The sequence below is a fragment of the Diaphorina citri genome, unplaced genomic scaffold (genome assembly GCF_000475195.1).
Source record: "Diaphorina citri unplaced genomic scaffold, Diaci psyllid genome assembly version 1.1 scaffold1161, whole genome shotgun sequence".
Taxonomy (NCBI): Eukaryota; Metazoa; Arthropoda; class Insecta; order Hemiptera; family Psyllidae; genus Diaphorina; species Diaphorina citri.
The window spans coordinates 45746-63235 of NW_007378590.1; the positions used below are offsets into that span (position 1 = coordinate 45746).

The following is a 17490-nucleotide window of genomic DNA, read 5'->3' on the forward strand; positions in this document are numbered from 1 at the left end:
GCTGCAAAAAAAATAAAAGAATTTTTTTTTTTTTTTTTTTTTTTTTTTTTTTTAAATTCGCCTACTCAACATTCTACCGAACTGCAATTCTGAAAGGTGGGGGGGGGGAGAGTATGCCTCTGACCTGGGTGAAAATCTGGACTTTTTATGATTTGTCCCGTAGGTACATAAATGTGAAAAACAAATGTGGCAACTCTAAATTTAGGGTAATTTTTCCTGAAATAAGGGATTTTTTTGAAGAACTTTGAACTATTATTATATTTAAAAAAAAAACTTGATGGCAACACTGTTAAAAACTGTTATACCGAGTTACCAAGCAGTTGTACCGTGTGCGGAGTTCATTGCATTACACGGGAGTGTCCCAAATCTCAAAGTAAACCAGTTGGAAATTTCCGTCACAAATCAGTTTATTCAGGGCCGTATTTAGGGGGGGTAGGGGGGGCGAGTTTATTTTCAGTAATTCAGGGTATACGGCCTAAGAGTTCTTTCTCATGAATCTACAAGTATAAAAAAAGTACCTAATCACATAGATTCTTGTCGTCTTGATCATGTAAAATATGTATCTCTTTAGTTTTTATGTCTAACTAAAGTTCTGTTATTATTTTGAATTAACAAAAATAGCCAATAACTGGTTTTTATTTTACATTTCTTAAACTTCTGTTTCTTAGGTATGTGAATTGTGATGAATAAACTTCTCATTATCATTATTATGTTTCCCTCCAAAGATTGCCAGCCAAGTTAGCTTGGTTGGTAGCGCGTCTACCTTTTAAGCGCTAGGCCGCGGGTTCGATTCCCGCCCGCGGCGGATTTCATCCTGAACGGATAATGTTCGTTTTCGGGAAGGCTTGTAAAATATGTATCTCTTTAGTTTTTATGTCTAACTAAAGTTCTGTTATTATTTTGAATTAACAAAAATAGCCAATAACTGGTTTTTATTTTACATTTCTTAAACTTCTGTTTCTTAGGTATGTGAATTGTGATGAATAAACTTCTCATTATCATTATATTGTTTCCCTCCAAAGATTGCCAGCCAAGTTAGCTTGGTTGGTAGCGCGTCTACCTTTTAAGCGCTAGGCCGCGGGTTCGATTCCCGCCCGCGGCGGATTTCATCCTGAACGGATAATGTTCGTTTTCGGAAAGGCTGGCTTTCTCCTATCCTGTCTATCTTCGATTTTGGGACGAAAAAGTTGTGTTACTTTTGAATAAGTTTTTTTCGATAAGGAGTTAAGTTTGTCTTATGTGTCCGTTCTATTTAGCTAGTTCATTTTTTTTTATTTTCCTTATCCTATAGGAAGGAAAGTAGTGTAATCGGGTCAAAATTTCGATGGTCAGTTTTTAGTGCCAAAACACGTTTTTTTTATTTTCCTTATCCTATAGGAAGGAAAGTAGTGTAATCGGGTCAAAATTTCGATGGTCAGTTTTTAGTGCCAAAACACGTTTTGGGGTCCCTAGAGCCTAAATCCAAAGTTTCAGCTATTGGTCCGTGTGTGTGTCTGTCTGTCTCTAAACAAAATATCTCGAGAACGGTAAGAGCTAGAGACTTGAAATTTGGTATGTAGATGTCAAATGTGACAAGGATGCGACACGAAACTTTTGGTTAAGATCGGTGCAACGGTTGGCGGCATTTTACCGCTTTTTGGCGGTTTTCGGTGTAATTTAACAAAATATCGGGAACGGTATGAGCTAGAGACTTGAAATTTGGTATGGAGTTTACAAATGTGACAAGGATGCAACTCAAAACGTTTGGTTGAGATAGGTGCTGCGGTTGGCGGTATTTTGACCGCTTTTGGACAGATTTCGACCGATTTTGGCGGTTTTCAGCTATAGCGACAAGTACTACGCCTTCGCTCAGACATTAGATTGGTGGTCAAAAATATTGAAAATGCCATTTGATCGTTACCCCAGGATGTGCTATGAGCAACTACGAGCTTATGACGAGAGGAGCTCAAACATAGTAAAATACAACTGGTGCACACTCCTGAAGGTCAAACTAGTGGAACTAGAATTCGCTCATGTTTGGGAAGCACAATGTAGTACTACGCTGGGGGAAAACAGACAGAAAATCCTGGACATTTACTATGAAAAACTGATTAATAAAGACTGGAATTCACTTCAACGCTCTTCAACCAACTGGAATTACAACCAACTCTACAAAGAAATTAAGGTGAGGCCAGAAATCACAACACAGGATCAAAGTTTTGTTTCACCATACCTACTTTCTCGAAGAATTACCTATCGAACGAAGTCGAGCAGCAGCGCAACTCCGTCTGAGTGGAAGCAATCAACTCTTCATCAACAGGATATCATACCGCTGGGACCAAGAGGAAATTTGCAGCCTTTGTAACCTGAACAAACCTGAAGATCTTCAGCATTTCCTGGTGGAGTGTCCACAAAGAGGAGTAACTACCTGAGTAACGAGGCTGACTTAAACCGTTGATTGATAGATCCTAAGCTCAAGGCCATACCTACTACGCACAGTATTATAGGTACCTAATTTGTTTATTAAGACCCTCAAGGTAGTGTGAGAGTAAGAGCTTTCTTGCGCAATGAGTGAAATATGAGTGCAAAGAGAGAGAAAAGTGAGGACATAAAGAGAGTCCACACTATGCATCATTGAGGACAAAGTTTAAGAGACATTCTGGTATCCAATAACAACGTAAAAGCGGTGCTGGACGTCCAATCCAAGGAGCATTTGAACAACCTTTATTATTATGTAGGTACAAGGTAGTGTGAGAGTAAGAGCTTTCTTGCGCAATGAGTGAAATATGAGTGCAAAGAGAGAGAAAAGTGAGGACATAAAGAGAGTAAAAATACTTGATTCTCTCTTTATCATCCCGTTATTCAATAGTATCTACCATGGGGGAGGAAGAAAAATACAACATGAAATTATTATTCTGAATTTAGTAATAGAGGTCTGAGCTACACGTATCTGATATCAAGATTTGATTAGAGTGCGTACGTATCTACTAGTATTAGTAGGTATACCTACTTGATTCTCTCTTTATCATCCCGTTATTCAATAGTATCTACCATGGGGGAGGAAGAAAAATACAACATGAAATTATTATTCTGAATCCTATTATAGCAGGTATTCGATCCATGCAAAAAGAATCCCTCCAAGAAGATGAGATATTAAATGAAAAATTGGATCAGATGCAGAGTAACTTGCAAGCACTTCAACAGGAAGTAGCAAAGCATGCTAGCTATCGAGTTGAAATACTTGGATAAAGAGAAAAGAAGGAAAAATTTGATCGTATTTGGACTTAAAGAAAACGATGAGGAGACAAGAAGTCTCACATCTGATAGTGAACATGCTAAATGTGAGAGATTTCTCCCTGTTCGAGCTAGATTTTATCAGACGATTGGGCAAACGTCACTCAACTACACATAGACCGGTGATCATAGCTTTTACCACTCAAAGTTTGAAATTTTGAAGAAAGGAAAGCTCAAAGGTTCAGACATATTTATCCATGAAGATACTTCGCTGGAGACACGAGAACAGGAAAAACAGCTGCGGGGAGAGATGAAGCGATTGAGAGCTGAAGGTAAATACGCAGTGATTAGATCCGGCAAACTAATTACGAAAGATAATAGAGAACGGCCACCTGCACCTACAGCAGATGTTAGCAACAAAAGAGCTCTCTCTGTATCACCTGAGCAGACCCAAGCTTTTCACAAAAGAGTGAATATGAATAAAAGTGATGCGAGCTCCCTCGATGATCTAATGGAGGTGGTTGATCAGCAGAATGCTGCAGATGTTCAGCAGACAAGCAGCACTCGGGATGACTTTCCACCTCTTGGTAATGTTGCCTCAGGTTCTGGTCCGTCCGTCTTGCGTGCCCCGGTCTTAAATGCTGGAATATCACCAAGTACACCACCGGTGCGGAAGTCTAAGCAATCCACTGGGCGAGATAGCTCCCAACCAAGTGTCGAGGATTTTTTCCGTCAGGGAGACCAAACCCAAACGGAAACATAGAATATGGAGACGACAAAACTTTGAGCATTGCATTTTGGAATATTAACGGAATATCAAAGATACAAAATATGGACTCGAATGAAATGAACTTAAGCCTGATTCACACTATAGTGCCAGTCAAGGTCCAGTCACGGTCCGGTAACGGTCCGATCAAAAGATTGAGTATTCACACCACTTTATTATTCTATTCTATATATCGGGAACGGTATGAGCTAGAGACTTGAAATTTGGCATGTAGTTTACAAATATGACAAGGATGCAACTCAAAACGTTTGGTTGAGATACATAGGTGCTGCGGTTGGCGGTATATTGACCGCTTTTTCTTCTTTTTTTACATACCTAGGAGGGTATGGAACCCGTAATCTCTCAAATGTGAATCGGATATAATTAAAATCGCCACCATTGATATATACATCGTAAAAATAATGTTTATTTTGTCGAATAAATTAATGCTATACTGGTGGGATGGAACGAATGTATAAAAGTCCACTTACCTGCAGCAACCTTGGGTTGATTGGCTACAATACCAACAGAGTGACCATTGATTCTAGCAAAACCAACGATTATATTCTTTGCATACTTGGGTTGAATCTCGAAAAACTCTCTTTCATCGATCACGTTGTAAATTATTTGATGCATATCATACGGTGTGGTGGTATCATAAGGAACAATGTTATCCAGAACGGGGACATCCTGGGTCCTATGAAGAAACAATTACAAAAATAAACGATCAACAATAATAGTGAGTTCTACGTTTTAACTCGAAAGTTTTACATTAGGTTTAGATGACTGTTTGTTTGTTCCGCTATACCTCGCGATTGCCTGCTCCGATTTTGATTAAATTTGGCATCGGAGTTTAAAACATCAATGCACGTGGCTCATTAATATTTGGGGCCCCAGAACTAAGCAGGGCGCATGTTTGGTCCGAACTTTGATTTTTAATCACCCAATAGATCAGTCATTATCATATTATACCCCTGTTGTTTTAGCAAAAAAGATAAAAATCTTTTGTTTAAAAGGATCGAAATCAAGGCTGGTAGGTACCTACCTAGTTGCGGACAGATTTCATTTCCCTTTTATTTTGTCTAAATTAGTACATAACTACACATGTCAGGCTCAATCCCCGAATTCGCTTAATGAGTGAAAACAATAGCTGATTCCGCGGAGTAAAAAATGCAAAATGCTCAATCCCCGAAATTTTGAGCAACTGTAAATATCTCAGTCCGCGGACTGGGTTTATACAAAAGCTAAATTGCCGAAATCGGCCATTGAGCACCAAGAGAAAGAAGGCTAAACTGCTCACTCCGCGGAGTTAAAAACACGAAATGCCAGACCGCGGATTGTGCATTTTGAAAAATGCTCAAGTCGAAGAGCCTGAGTGCATGAGATGCTTGGAGCTAGAACGTGTTACAAATTGCATTACTAATCTTCGCTCGCTTTTTAGTCCGTCCTTCCTTTATTAAATTACGATAGTAAAAATAAAAGGTATAGTGGACGGACTATTGTATTCGCTTCGGTGTCGTCTGTCTGTCCCCATAGATTCCATAGAAGGACTTATCCAAACCTGGTCGACCTATATATCAAATTAAAAGTCTTTTTACCAGGAACACGAAAGTGGTGGTGCAAATTTTGTCCAGAGAACCAAAAAGCCAAAACAAAAAAATGGTTTTGGGGGGATTTTTTCACATTTTCTCACACAAATGAGCTCTGATCTTGAAATTTGTCGCGACGACCTATGAACTCAAAGTGAGAAAGCTTTTTGATTCATCGTTAATCTAAGACCGGTTTTAACGTCATCTATGTTAAGCTACGCCGAGCAAGGCCAATAAATGGATGGGTGAACATTATATTGGTAGTTTTTAGGAAACATTAAAAGGAATAAAGTAAGAACGGGCTCTAGTCTTGATTTTTTTTTATTTTATTTTTTATTAATATTATTAAGGCCTTTAACAGCTACCCACTGGCGTGGTCATTCGCCCTGGTTCCGAGTTGGTATTATATTAATTTATATGCATTGATACGTTTAAGGTAAGTGAAAAGGGATTCGATGGCACCGGGATCATCACCCAGGTTCGGTTGGGGGAGGAGGGATGTACGAGCAGGGGCTAGTACAGGACATTCCAGAATGTGAATAACAGTCAAAACAGAGCCACATTGACAAATAGGAGGGGGTAGTTTTTTAAAGAGATGATTTTGGGTTATTCTGGTGTGTCCAATACGAAGTCTGGTGAGTACCACTTCCTCGTATAGTCTTGATTTTAAATCATTACATGAAAGTAAGTAGGTACATATATTATGTATAGATTGTATAGTAATAGGGAGCGCGAAGCGCGACCCTATGCTCACAACACCACGAAGCCCCGGGAGCGCAAAGCGCGACCTTACTCTCAACCCCGCGAAGCCCCGGGAGTTGACTTTATTGTGATAATAATATACCTACATAAAGATAGGTCTTAAAATTACATCATAGTTGACAATTACATTTTTTTTATATATATATATAATATATATAGACCCCTTCAGTGATGATGTCAGAAAACAAGATGGCGTCAAGTGCGTAGAGTAAACAAACATTTGTTTACATCTGCGTGCCGGTGTTTTCCCATAAGAAAATTTTCACGTTTGAAAAATTGGTTTTTCCTCCTTGTTTCCGGATTTTTAAGGTAAGTGAGTGTTATAGTACTATTCTCCGTGAAATTTCACGTCTACTGAACTTTTATTTGACCAATTTAACCCTATCCAATCCTGTATAAACTACAATTGAAAATTTCCCCTGTGTACCCCTCTGTGAGTGTGTGAAGAAGAAGGTATCTACAGGGTGTCCACCAATGTATGACTCACTCAAATTGTTTTGGAATTTTCGTAAAATAAGAAAACTCGTATTTCTTTGATTTTTGTAAAGAACTTTTTGCCATTCGTGAAATTCACGAACAAGTTCGTAAAATCTGCGAACTTGGTACCAACTTTGGAATTTCAAATGAGAACCCCTATTTTTTATTCTGAGGCATGGCCGAAGTTTTAGAAAATAATAAAAAATACGATCGCGCTGCGCGCTCCCTATTAGCTGTATATAGTTATCAAACTAAAAATGTCACTCATCCATTTAGTGGTAATGCACGGCGTAGCTTAACAAAAACGAACCGGAAAATAGCCTATAACCTTCACGGGAGTGCAAGCAATAAGTTCACAAAGTTTTTCATAGCAATCGGATGAGCGGTTTGGCCAGGCATAAAGTTCGTAAAAACACACACAAACAAACATTCATTTTTAGTCCTTCCTTCCTTTATTATTACAAGAAACTTCTATTTAATCAGTAAGTAATCAGGATTGCTTTCTGTATTTTTTTTACTCTCTATTTTTAATTATTATTATCTTTTTTTTTCTTCATCCTAATACTTACTATATTTTGTGACTTAAGTTGTTATTTCATTTTTCTTTTGTTTGTATTTTTCCTGGTCTTTGTTTCTTAGCTTATTCCTTTCCAATATTAGATTTAGGATTTCTTGGGTCATCCACGGTTTTCTTGCTACTAATTTGTCTTTGCCAATTATTTTGTCAGTAGCTTTAATGATGTTCTGCTTAATATCTTCCCAATCATTTGTGTCTTGGTGGGATTCTTCAAGTTCGTCTTTGAATTGTTTGGCTATGGTTTTATCTTTCAATTTTTCTAGGGACCACTTTTTGTGTTTTGGCTGGTTTGGTCTTCGTTTGAACTTTATCTTGCATGTGGCCATCAAAAGATTATGGTCACTATCGATATCATATCCAGGGTAGGCATAACAGGATTTTATTTGATTTTTGAATTTTCTTTTAATTAGTATGTAATCAATCTGATATCTTTGTCTGTCTCCTGGTGCTTTCCAGGTATAACGTCTTCTCAACGGTACTTCAAAGTAAGTGTTTGATACTATAAACTCATGTTGTTCGCAAAATTCTAACATTCTTGTTCCTCTCTCATTTCTGTTTCCTAGTCCGAATTTTCCTGAACACTGGCTTTGTTCAGCACCTACAGATGCATTGAAATCGCCTAGGATGAATATATTGGAATTGTTTTCAGTTAATTGTAGTAGTTCTTCAATCTGTTCATATATCTCATCCACTTCTTCATCGGTGCTTCTGGAGGTAGGTAGATAAACCTGGATTATGTAGATGTTTGTTGGTTTAGCTTCTAACTTTATCATTAGAATTCTGTCGTTTAAATGGTACGTGTTGAGAACATTGTCCTTCCATTTCCCTCGTAAAATCACTGCCACACCGTTCCTCCCTCTTCTTTCACCGCCACTGTGTATTACTCGAAACTCATCAGACTTGAAATCACCATTTCCGGCCCATCTTGTTTCACATATTCCAAGGATATTGAGGTTGGCTTTCTTCATTTGATCTTTCACTTCTTCTAACTTTCCAGCCTTCAGCATTGTCCTCGCATTCCACGTTCCAATTTTAATATTGTCATTGTTTGGGTTTTGATTTTCACAAGGATTTCGCATGCTGACGACCTGTGTAGCCTTGGATCTAAACCTGCCGGATCTTGGTTTCCGAGTCCCATGATCAGTAAGATTCAAATTATCTGGCGTGTTCATCATTGAGGGTTTCTAATTCGGGATATCTTCAGATCTTTAATGCAGTGGGTTCCACATTGCCTTCTGCATCCTCATGCCGTTCATCAGTTGGACTGATTCCTCCGCCTTTGAAGGCAGTTTCCCACCTTCAGGACAAGAGATTGCCCTCTCTACGCAGCTCATCCGCTCCGAAGACCGTTGGCTTTGTAAAGTTGTCTCCTTATCCCGGGAGATGTTTTCGGTCTATTGGGTCCCGTAGGGACTTCAAAAGAAAAAAAAAAAATAAGTCAAGATCCTTGGAGAAAACAACAGAAAAGAAATGCCTATGAAACATGAAACTGGAGATTGGATATTGGATTTTGAAAAAGCAGAAAGTGTTAAAAAAGAGAAGATCATGATTGAAATTACCATGCCGGAGCTGATTCCTCCTCAGCTCAGCCGACACAAACTTTAGCTATCCACGCTAGACGAGGAAGATTGTTCTGAGAACATTGTGCTTGTGATGTGTTGATTAAAAAAAAAAAAAAAAAAAAAAAAAAAAAAATTCCTTCCTTTATTATTACAATACATAGTAATAAAAAGGTAAAAGGGACGGACTATTGTATTAGCTTCGGTGTCGTCTGTCACTCTGTCTGTCTGTCTGTCTGACTCCATAGAAGGACTTTTTTTTTTTCATAGAATCGTTAGGTATGGTGGAGGAAGTGTCATACTAAAATCTGACTCCATAGAAGGACTTTTTTTTTTTCATAGAATCGTTAGGTATGGTGGAGGAAGTGTCATACTAAAAACTCCATAGAAGGACTTTTTTTTTCATAGAATCGTTAGGTATGGTGGAGGAAGTGTCATACTAAAATTGAGACCTCGAGAGTTGAGGGGAGAACTTTTGGCGGCGGAAAAACCGCCAGAAAACGGCCGGAATTTCGCACTTTTTTTTCAGTTTTTCGCTTATAACTCCTAAACCGTGCGTCCTACGGAATTTTTGGTGGAAATCAATTAAAGTGCACAAAATTTCCTTAGAATATACCTTGTTTATCCTGCCAGAATGAGACTGAAAAGTCCCTTTACTCCCGCAGTCTAAACAAGGTCTTATATATTTCATAGGTAAAGTTTACAGATAAGTTTATAAACCTTGCTTAACTTAAAAAAAAGAGCGAGTTTATCAAAAATAGACCTTTACCTCAATTGCAACAATGTAAGGATTTCCTGCAATTTTGGGTTGATGACTCATTGCTGCCACATTGATCTGGATGAACTATACCTTTGGTCCGGTTCTCCAACCCTGATTATATCAGGCCCTGATAACTCCTTTCTTTTCATTCCTCCTCTTCTCTTCCTTCGAGTTGTTTATTCTTCATTTGTTTCTCCTTTTGTTTCTGCTCATTTCTCCCGTTTCGCTGCTATAGAGATTTATTTTTAAATATTTTTCACATTTTCCAAGGATTACCATTCTGATTCGTTGCTAGTGCGCGCTGTCTCCGCTGTTCCTTTCGCCTCATTTGTGCTCATTCATCTTTTTGCTTTCTTTTTACTTTTTATTATTTTTCTTTCTTCTTCTTATTCCTTCTCCTCTTCCTTCGAGTTGTTTATTCTTCATTTTGTTTCTCCTTTTGTTTCTGCTCATTTCTCCCGTTTCGCTGCTATATAGAGATTTATTTTTAAATATTTTTCACATTTTCCAAGGATTACCATTCTGATTCGTTGCTAGTGCAGGCTGTCTCCGCTGTTCCTTTCGCCTCATTTGTGCTCATTCATCTTTTTGCTTTCTTTTTACTTTTTATTATTTTTCTTTCTTCTTCTTCTTTCTATTTATTTGCGCTTTTATTTTCGCTAGTTTTAACATTTTTGTCTTTCTTCTTCTTCTTTCTATTTATTTGCGCTTTTATTTTCGCTGGTTTTAACATTTTGTCTTTGCTTGATTACTTACAATTTGCTGATTAGTACCGTTTTGGTTCTCTTCTTCTTCTTCCATTTCTTCTTCGCCTCTTCCTCCTCCTTCTTCTTCTTTCGTTCTATTTTTGCGCTTTTATTTTCGCTGGTATGCACATTTTGTCTTTGCTTGATTACTTACAATTTCTTGATGAGAACCGTTTTGGTTCTGTTGTTTCTGACTTTTCAGCACGGTCTGATTTTGATTAGAGAGTTTAGAGACATAAAAAATACTGAAATTGGTCGATCAAGAAGAAATGCTGCCAGCCTAGTTAGCTTAGTTGCTAGTGCGTCTGCCTTGTAAGCGCTAGGCCGCGGGTTCGATTCCCGCCCGGGGTGGATTTTATCCTGATGGGATAATGTTCGTTCTCGGAACGGCTGGATTTCTCCTATCCTGTCTTCCTTCTCTCTTCGATTTCGGGACGATAAGACCCTAGCAGTTACAGTTCCCTCTGTCAAACCTCTCTCTCTCTCTCTCTCTCTCTCTCTCTCTCTCTCTCTCTCTCTCTCTCTCTAAAAAAAAAAAAACAAACATTTTTTAAAGTTTAGACTCCAGCCTAGTTAGCTTGGAGTTGTAGGGCGTCTACCTTGTAAGCGCTATATCAGCCAGCCTAGTTAGTTTAGTTAGTAGTGCATCTGCCTTGTAAGCGCTAGGCCGCGGGTTCGATTCCCGCCCGGGGCGGATTTCATCCTGATGTTCATTCTCGGAACGGCTGGCTTTCTCCTATCCTGTCTTCCTTCTCTCTTCGATTTCGGGACGATAAGACCATAGCAGTTACAGTTCCCTCTGTCAAACCTCTAAAAAAAGCGCTATATCTCAATTCCCGGGCAGGGTGTATTATATCCTGAACGGACAATGTTCGTCCTCGGAACGGCTGGCTTTCCTCCTATCCTGTCGACCTTCTCTCTTTGATTGCGGGACCATTAAGACCTAAGCAGTTGCAGTTCTCTCTATCAAACCTATTGAAAAAAAAAAGTAGTAACGGAGGTACTGAGCAATCATGTGATACCCGCAGAAGTTGTGAAGAAGCTCTCTACTCGCCCAATGGTACCCCTACGCGACTGATAGATATACAACAGAAGTAATAAGTGAAAAAAAGAATATTACTAACAAGGGAAAAAAAGATAATTTACATGCCAACAAAGCGAGAGAGAGAGAGAGAGAGAGAGAGAGAGAGAGAGAGAGAGAGAGAGGGAAGGGAAAAAAAGAGAAGAGAGTAGGGCATACTGAGCGCGCAGGAGGGGGATGGGGATTCTCCCCGTAGACCTCCCCCTGGTTTAGCCGCTCATTCTGAGACAGACGCTACAGGGAAGGGGTGTAGCCGCCCATTCTGGGATCAGACACTACTGGGATAAAGGACTGAAAAGTCCCTTTACTCCAGCAGTAGGCTTTCTCAAATTATACTAAGGGAAGAATTCCATACCTCGGCTGGGATTGAACACGCGCCCTCCTGTTTACCAAGCGAGCGTTTTGACCAACATGACCGAGGCAGGTTGAAGCGGTACTAGTCTGAAATAGGTTGGGAACCACAGAATGAAGTATTCCGGTCCAGATTTCCAGAACCCTCAGACTCCCACACTTCATGACTTGATGCAATCAAAGTGTCCCCCACACAACCCACAACTATTGACACAGACAATTCAGTTGAGTGTTCGTTTCTCTTAAGGCACCTACACACGATGAGAACTTGTCCATTTGACTTTGATTGTCCCCAGTCCAAAAAGATACTACACACCAGAACGATGAGTCAATTTGACCCCAGTCCTTTGTCCAAAAAGATGGGTCAAAATAAATGGACCAAATTAATAGACCATTAATTTTTTTTTACTCTTAGCTTCGTATATAAGCTTAATCCATCCTTTAGAGCTGCTTGCCCCTACGCCTAAGGCCAACTTTCACTATCAGGTAGACAAGTGTGCTCATCAGGTATCAGGTAGACCTGAAAGGCGAGCCTGATCAGGTGTACGTACCTGTGAGGTCTACCTGATAGTGAGTGTCTAATAGCCTAAGCCTCGGAGTGGGCTTTTCGTGTATAATGGACTGGAATCAAATGGACCCACCGTGTGTAGTGGTCTTTTCTCTAAATATCAAGTAGCACTTTGAGTTGATAATATCAAGTAGTACTTTATCAAGTACCTACATAGCCATCAAGTCGTTATGGAAGTCCTTGTATTTAGTTACTGTACGTGCGTTTGGAGCTGTAGAGATGATTTCTGATGAGAAGTAGAAAGAGAAAGAAAGGGGGAGAGAAATAGGATACAGAGGAGGGAAGAAAACAGGGGGAGTAATGGACAGAGAGGGGATAGAGGGAGGGGAAGGAGAGGGAAAGAGAGAGGGGAGAGGGAAAGTTAGGGAGAGAGAGAAAGAGAGGAAGGAGGGTGAGAGAGAGGATGGATCGAGGGAGAGGAAAGAGAGGGAGAAAGAGAGAGCAATGTCAAAATGAGACAGAGGAGAAAAATATGAGACGGAGAAAAAAGACAGTATCTGAGAGAATGAGAGAGACAAAAAAATAGAGAAAGGAAGGAAAGGGAGAGAGAGAGAGAGAAAGTGAAACAGCAATATCGAAAGGAGACAGAAGAAAATGGAGAGAGGAAAAAGAGACAATATACGAGAGAATGAGAGAGAGAGAGAGGCAAAAAAATGAGGACAGACAGCTGAAGAAAAAGAGATTGACATGAGAAATTGAAGAGCTTGAGAGATATGGAAAGAAAATAGTGAGAAAGAGATAGAGAGAGAGAGAGAGAAACAGAGAGGGAGCGAGAGAAAAAAAGAGTGCGGAAGAGAGGGAGAGAGAGAGAAAGAGAGGTAATAGTGTAAATAATGGGAAATCAATCAGTGCCATATGGAAAAAGAGAGAAAGAGAGAGAGATAGGAAGAGAAAGAGACAAAGAATTTACCTTGAAAGGAAAGCAGGCTAAATTCTAATAGGAGTGCTTTACCACCACAAAGAATTTACATTCTTTGCTGTTAGCTTACATTTCAATAATGGAAGAACGAAGATCTTTATTCCTATCTCTCTCTCTCTCTCTCTCTCTCTCTCTCTCTCTCCCTCTCTCTCACTCTCTCGCGAGATTGTTTCTCTCAATATGGAAATTTGAGTCATTTTAAACAGCTTTGTTTCTTGTTTCAAATTGAAAGGATAAACTATGATAAGAATTACTTTCAACGGAGTGAGTGAGAGCGTGAGAACGAGAGAGACAGAAAGAGGAAGATATAAGGGATAAAAAATTCTAGAGAAAGAGAGAGAGAGGAAGAAGAGAGAGATGAGAGAGAGAGAAAACGGGCATTTTTGCAAGAGCGAGAAAGAGAGAGAGAGAGATAGAGTAAGGAAGTTATAAGAGAAAGAGGGGAGGGGAGAGTGAAAAAAAAAAGAGAGGAAAAGTAAGAGATAAAGAAATTGATGGAAGATGAGGTAGAGAAAGATAGGAGAAAGATGTGTGGGAAGAAGACAGGGGGATAAAGAGAGAAACGGGTATTTTTACAAGAGCGGGAAAGAGAGAGAGAGATAGAGTAAGGAAGTTATAAGAGAAAGGGGGGAGGGGATAGTGAAAAAAAGAGATATAGATAAAGTAAGAGATAAAGAAATTGATGGAAGATGAGGTAGAGAAAGATAGGAGAAAGATGTGTGGGAAGAAGACAGGGGGATAAAGAGAGAAAGGAAGGAAGAGAGAGAGAGAGAGGAAGATGGTCTAAAAGGAATCTTAGTAAGAGCTAAAACAGACCTCCTGGAGTAACATTTCAAGGATTTTCTCTCTCTCTCTCTCTCTCTCCCTCTCCCTTTTTCACTCTTAGAATAATCCCACTCATTGTCGCCTTAAGCAGATGTTAGAGAGAGAGAGAAAGAAAGAAAGAGAGGGAAATGGGTAAGGAGGAAGAAGAGGAGAGAGAAAGAGACAGAGAGAAATGGTTAAAGAGGAAGAGGAGGAGAGAGAGGCAAAGAGGGGTGGGGAGAAAAGAGATATGATTGGAGTAAAGTTGGTAGAGAAGATGGTCTAAAAGGAATCTTAGTAAGAGCTAAAACAGACCTCCTGGAGTAAAATTTCAAGGATTTTCTCTCTCTCCCTCTCTCTCTCTCTTTCTCTCTCTCTCTCCCTCTCCCTTTTTCACTCTTAGAATAATCCCACTCATTGTCGCCTTAAGCAGATGTTAGAGAGAGAGAAAGAAAGAAAGAAAGAGAGAGAAATGGTTAAAGAGGAAGAGGAGGAGAGAGAGGCAAAGAGGGGTGGGGAGAAAAGAGATATGATTGGAGTAAAGTTGGTAGAGTGAAGGGTAGAAAGAGGAGAGAGAGGAAGAAATAGAGGGGGAGAGGAAAGAGAGAGAGGAACAGAGGGACTTTGGGAGAGGAAAGGTCAGAAATGGAGAGAGCGAGAGAGAGAGAGAGAGAGAGAGAGAGAGAGAGAGAGAGAGAGAGAGAGAGAAAGAGAAAGAAAGAAAGAAAGAGAGAGAAATGGTTAAAGAGGAAGAGGAGGAGAGAGAGGCAAAGAGGGGTGGGGAGAAAAGAGATATGATTGGAGTAAAGTTGGCAGAGTGAAGGGTAGAAAGAGAAGAGAGAGGTAGAAAAATTATAGAGGGGGAGAGGAAAGAGAGAGAGGAACAGAGGGACTTTGGGAGAGGAAAGGTCAGAAATGGAGAGAGCGAGAGCGAGAGAGAGAGAGAAATGGACTCCATAGGGCAGGATATTTGCTTGACCTTGAAAATCTCGACCGGAAAGCTTATACAATAAAGACGAGTAATGAAGATAATACAGATTACACACAAACATACAAATGGGTTAAGGGTACCAGTTATCGGCCCTTTAAAAATATATAAAAAATAATAATTTAATCTTTTTTTCTTTTCCTTCACCTTTTTCCCGTGTTCAGACGGGGTCGGCGTTTTTCGTCAGCCCTCAATCAGCCCTAGGGTGATTGCTTTTGGGCTGACATTTGATTTTGACTAATGACTACAAAATTTTACGAGTGGATGCCCTTCGCACTCAATCCCGCACTCTGAATTCTGTTCTCCCTCTTATTCTAAATCTAAAATGAATAAACCTTTTACTCATCTACCCCTATTTAATGTTATAAGCAGGTAACATGGTTTGAAAATTGCAATTTCCGTGGCAAATCTGAAGGAAGCTCCGTGGAGTTTTTGTACGCCACCTAACCCCAGTTCCGGAGATACTCGTAGAGAGGGGAAATTACTCTTTGACTTTTTTTTTTTCTTTTTTTTTGTAAATCTTAATGAGGTTTTAGAGATCCGGGTACTTCCTGATTGAATTCATTTGTGCATGTTTCTAGTGCCGAATAATTTAAGAGACTTTTGAGTGGAAGATAACCACTAGGCGAGGCTAACTCCGGAGACTAGAATAGCGTTTGCCTTTTGTAAGCCTAGGTTGCGGGTTCGATTTCCGCCCAGGCCGGGTTTTATCCTAAACAGATAAGGTTCGTTCTCGGAACGGTTGGTTTTCTCCTACCCTGTTTTGCTTCTCTCTTCGCTTTCGGGACGATAAGACCTTAGCAGTTACAGTCTCTCTATCAAACATTTTGGAAAATAAATAAAATCTCAAATACCTATTTCTCAACCATCTCTCCCCAACTGTGGCTGGTGTTCTATTAAAAGAGACCCTCCTGATATAAAACCTTTCAATTATAGAAAGAGAAACTGTCAATAATTGGACACCAAAGTTATCGATCAAAAACTCCTTGTTTGAAATTTCCCAGCCCTAACTCCACAGCTAAGACGTCTTCCGAGAAAATAAGTGCCCGTCTAATACCCTTAGTACAATGTAGATCAGGGCCGTATTTAAGGGGGCAGAGGCCCGGGCCCCCCTCGAAGCTTCATTTTTCTCCTTTACCACAGACCAAACTCCGAAAATTTGAAGCATTCTTGAATCCTGGATACGGCCCTAATGTAGATGAATAGATGCAATCTAATATTATTATTATTAACAAGTTTCCATTTATTTTTGATCGATAAAAAACTCAGAACATACATTTTTTTTATAAATGGTATACCCATCCGTATAAGCAGAGCTTGTGCCACGGATGGGGAGAATGTAGATACTTGGGAGAATGTAGATACTGCTGTCTAATACACTAACTGCAGATAGATTAAGGCAGCTGAATAGATGAATAGCCGTTGATAATGGAAAGCACCTACATGACGTAACATGACGTATCTATCAGTGGTTCCTAAAATATTTATCTTGTACCACAGATCGTTCAGCAAAGAGAATTCCAAGTTTTTAACTCGAAAAAGTGACATAAAGTTTTGCAAAAAAGCATTAAAGTCTGCTTGAGTATTTCAGTAACATCCATGGCCGAGTGTGTATCACACTGGGCTTGCATACTGGAAGCCCCGGGTTCAATTCCAGCAAAGTCGAAGTTTTTTCTGCTTTCTGTGCTTGTGGAATAAGTTGTGCACTCTACCTCTTACGGGCTATCGAGTAGCTTTAACTTTTATCGTCTAAAGACCAGTTCATGCCTTCAAGCACACTCCATTTGTCAAGGGTCTAAGTTTACCTCGCCCTTGGGATCAATTTAATTTTAAGAAACCATTTACTGATGAAATTTTTTAATGAAAAAGAAATTTTATGAGGTTGCTTTTCTCAAGAATTATATTGAGAACTGCTGGCGGGGATAGAAACTTCTATTCAAGATATAATGATCAATCATTTTGTATGGAGGGAATAGCTGAGACTACTCCTCAGCACTTAATACAACTACTTAGGTAGTACTTAATACCATACACACTCGAATATTCGTAGATTTGGAGAAGTTTAACCCATTATTTGGGGCTGTTTGCCGTTTGTCCCTACATCTGACGGTTTATGAGGGTAAGAGATAATTTACCAATCATTTATTAATTATTAATTGAGTTTACAATTTAATTTCATAAAAAAAGCTACATACACTGAACCCCTCCTTAGTCGCCACAATTGTAGACAATTATGTCTACAGTTTAGACAAGGAGTAAAATCAGTAATAGAGAATGATTGTATATGTTTAAAAATAAATAAAAAATGATTTATTGAGAAAAAAAAAATC

General features: G+C 39.4%; 2 protein-coding genes across 2 annotated transcripts in view; both read right to left on the minus strand.

Moving 5' to 3' along the window:
• The window catches only part of LOC103514521 (propionyl-CoA carboxylase beta chain, mitochondrial), a 48212-nt gene extending 43517 nt beyond the window's left edge, over positions 1-4695 (minus strand). The window contains exon 1 of the mRNA XM_026827470.1: positions 4471-4695. Within this exon, the coding sequence (XP_026683271.1) occupies positions 4471-4615 (145 nt within the window). The 5' untranslated portion in view covers positions 4616-4695. The remainder of the gene's footprint in view (positions 1-4470) is intronic.
• Positions 4696-7389: 2694 nt separating this feature from the next.
• On the minus strand, positions 7390-8559 carry LOC103514522 (craniofacial development protein 2-like). Its single transcript, XM_008479417.1, has one exon. The coding sequence runs from the start codon at positions 8557-8559 to the stop codon at positions 7390-7392; it is 1170 nt and encodes a 389-aa protein (XP_008477639.1).
• Between the last annotated feature and the right edge of the window lie 8931 nt (positions 8560-17490).

Coding starts and splice junctions, on each gene's coding strand:
- LOC103514522 (XM_008479417.1), bottom strand. CDS start 8,559: ATGATGAACACGCCAGATAATTTGAATCTTACTGATCATGGGACTCGG.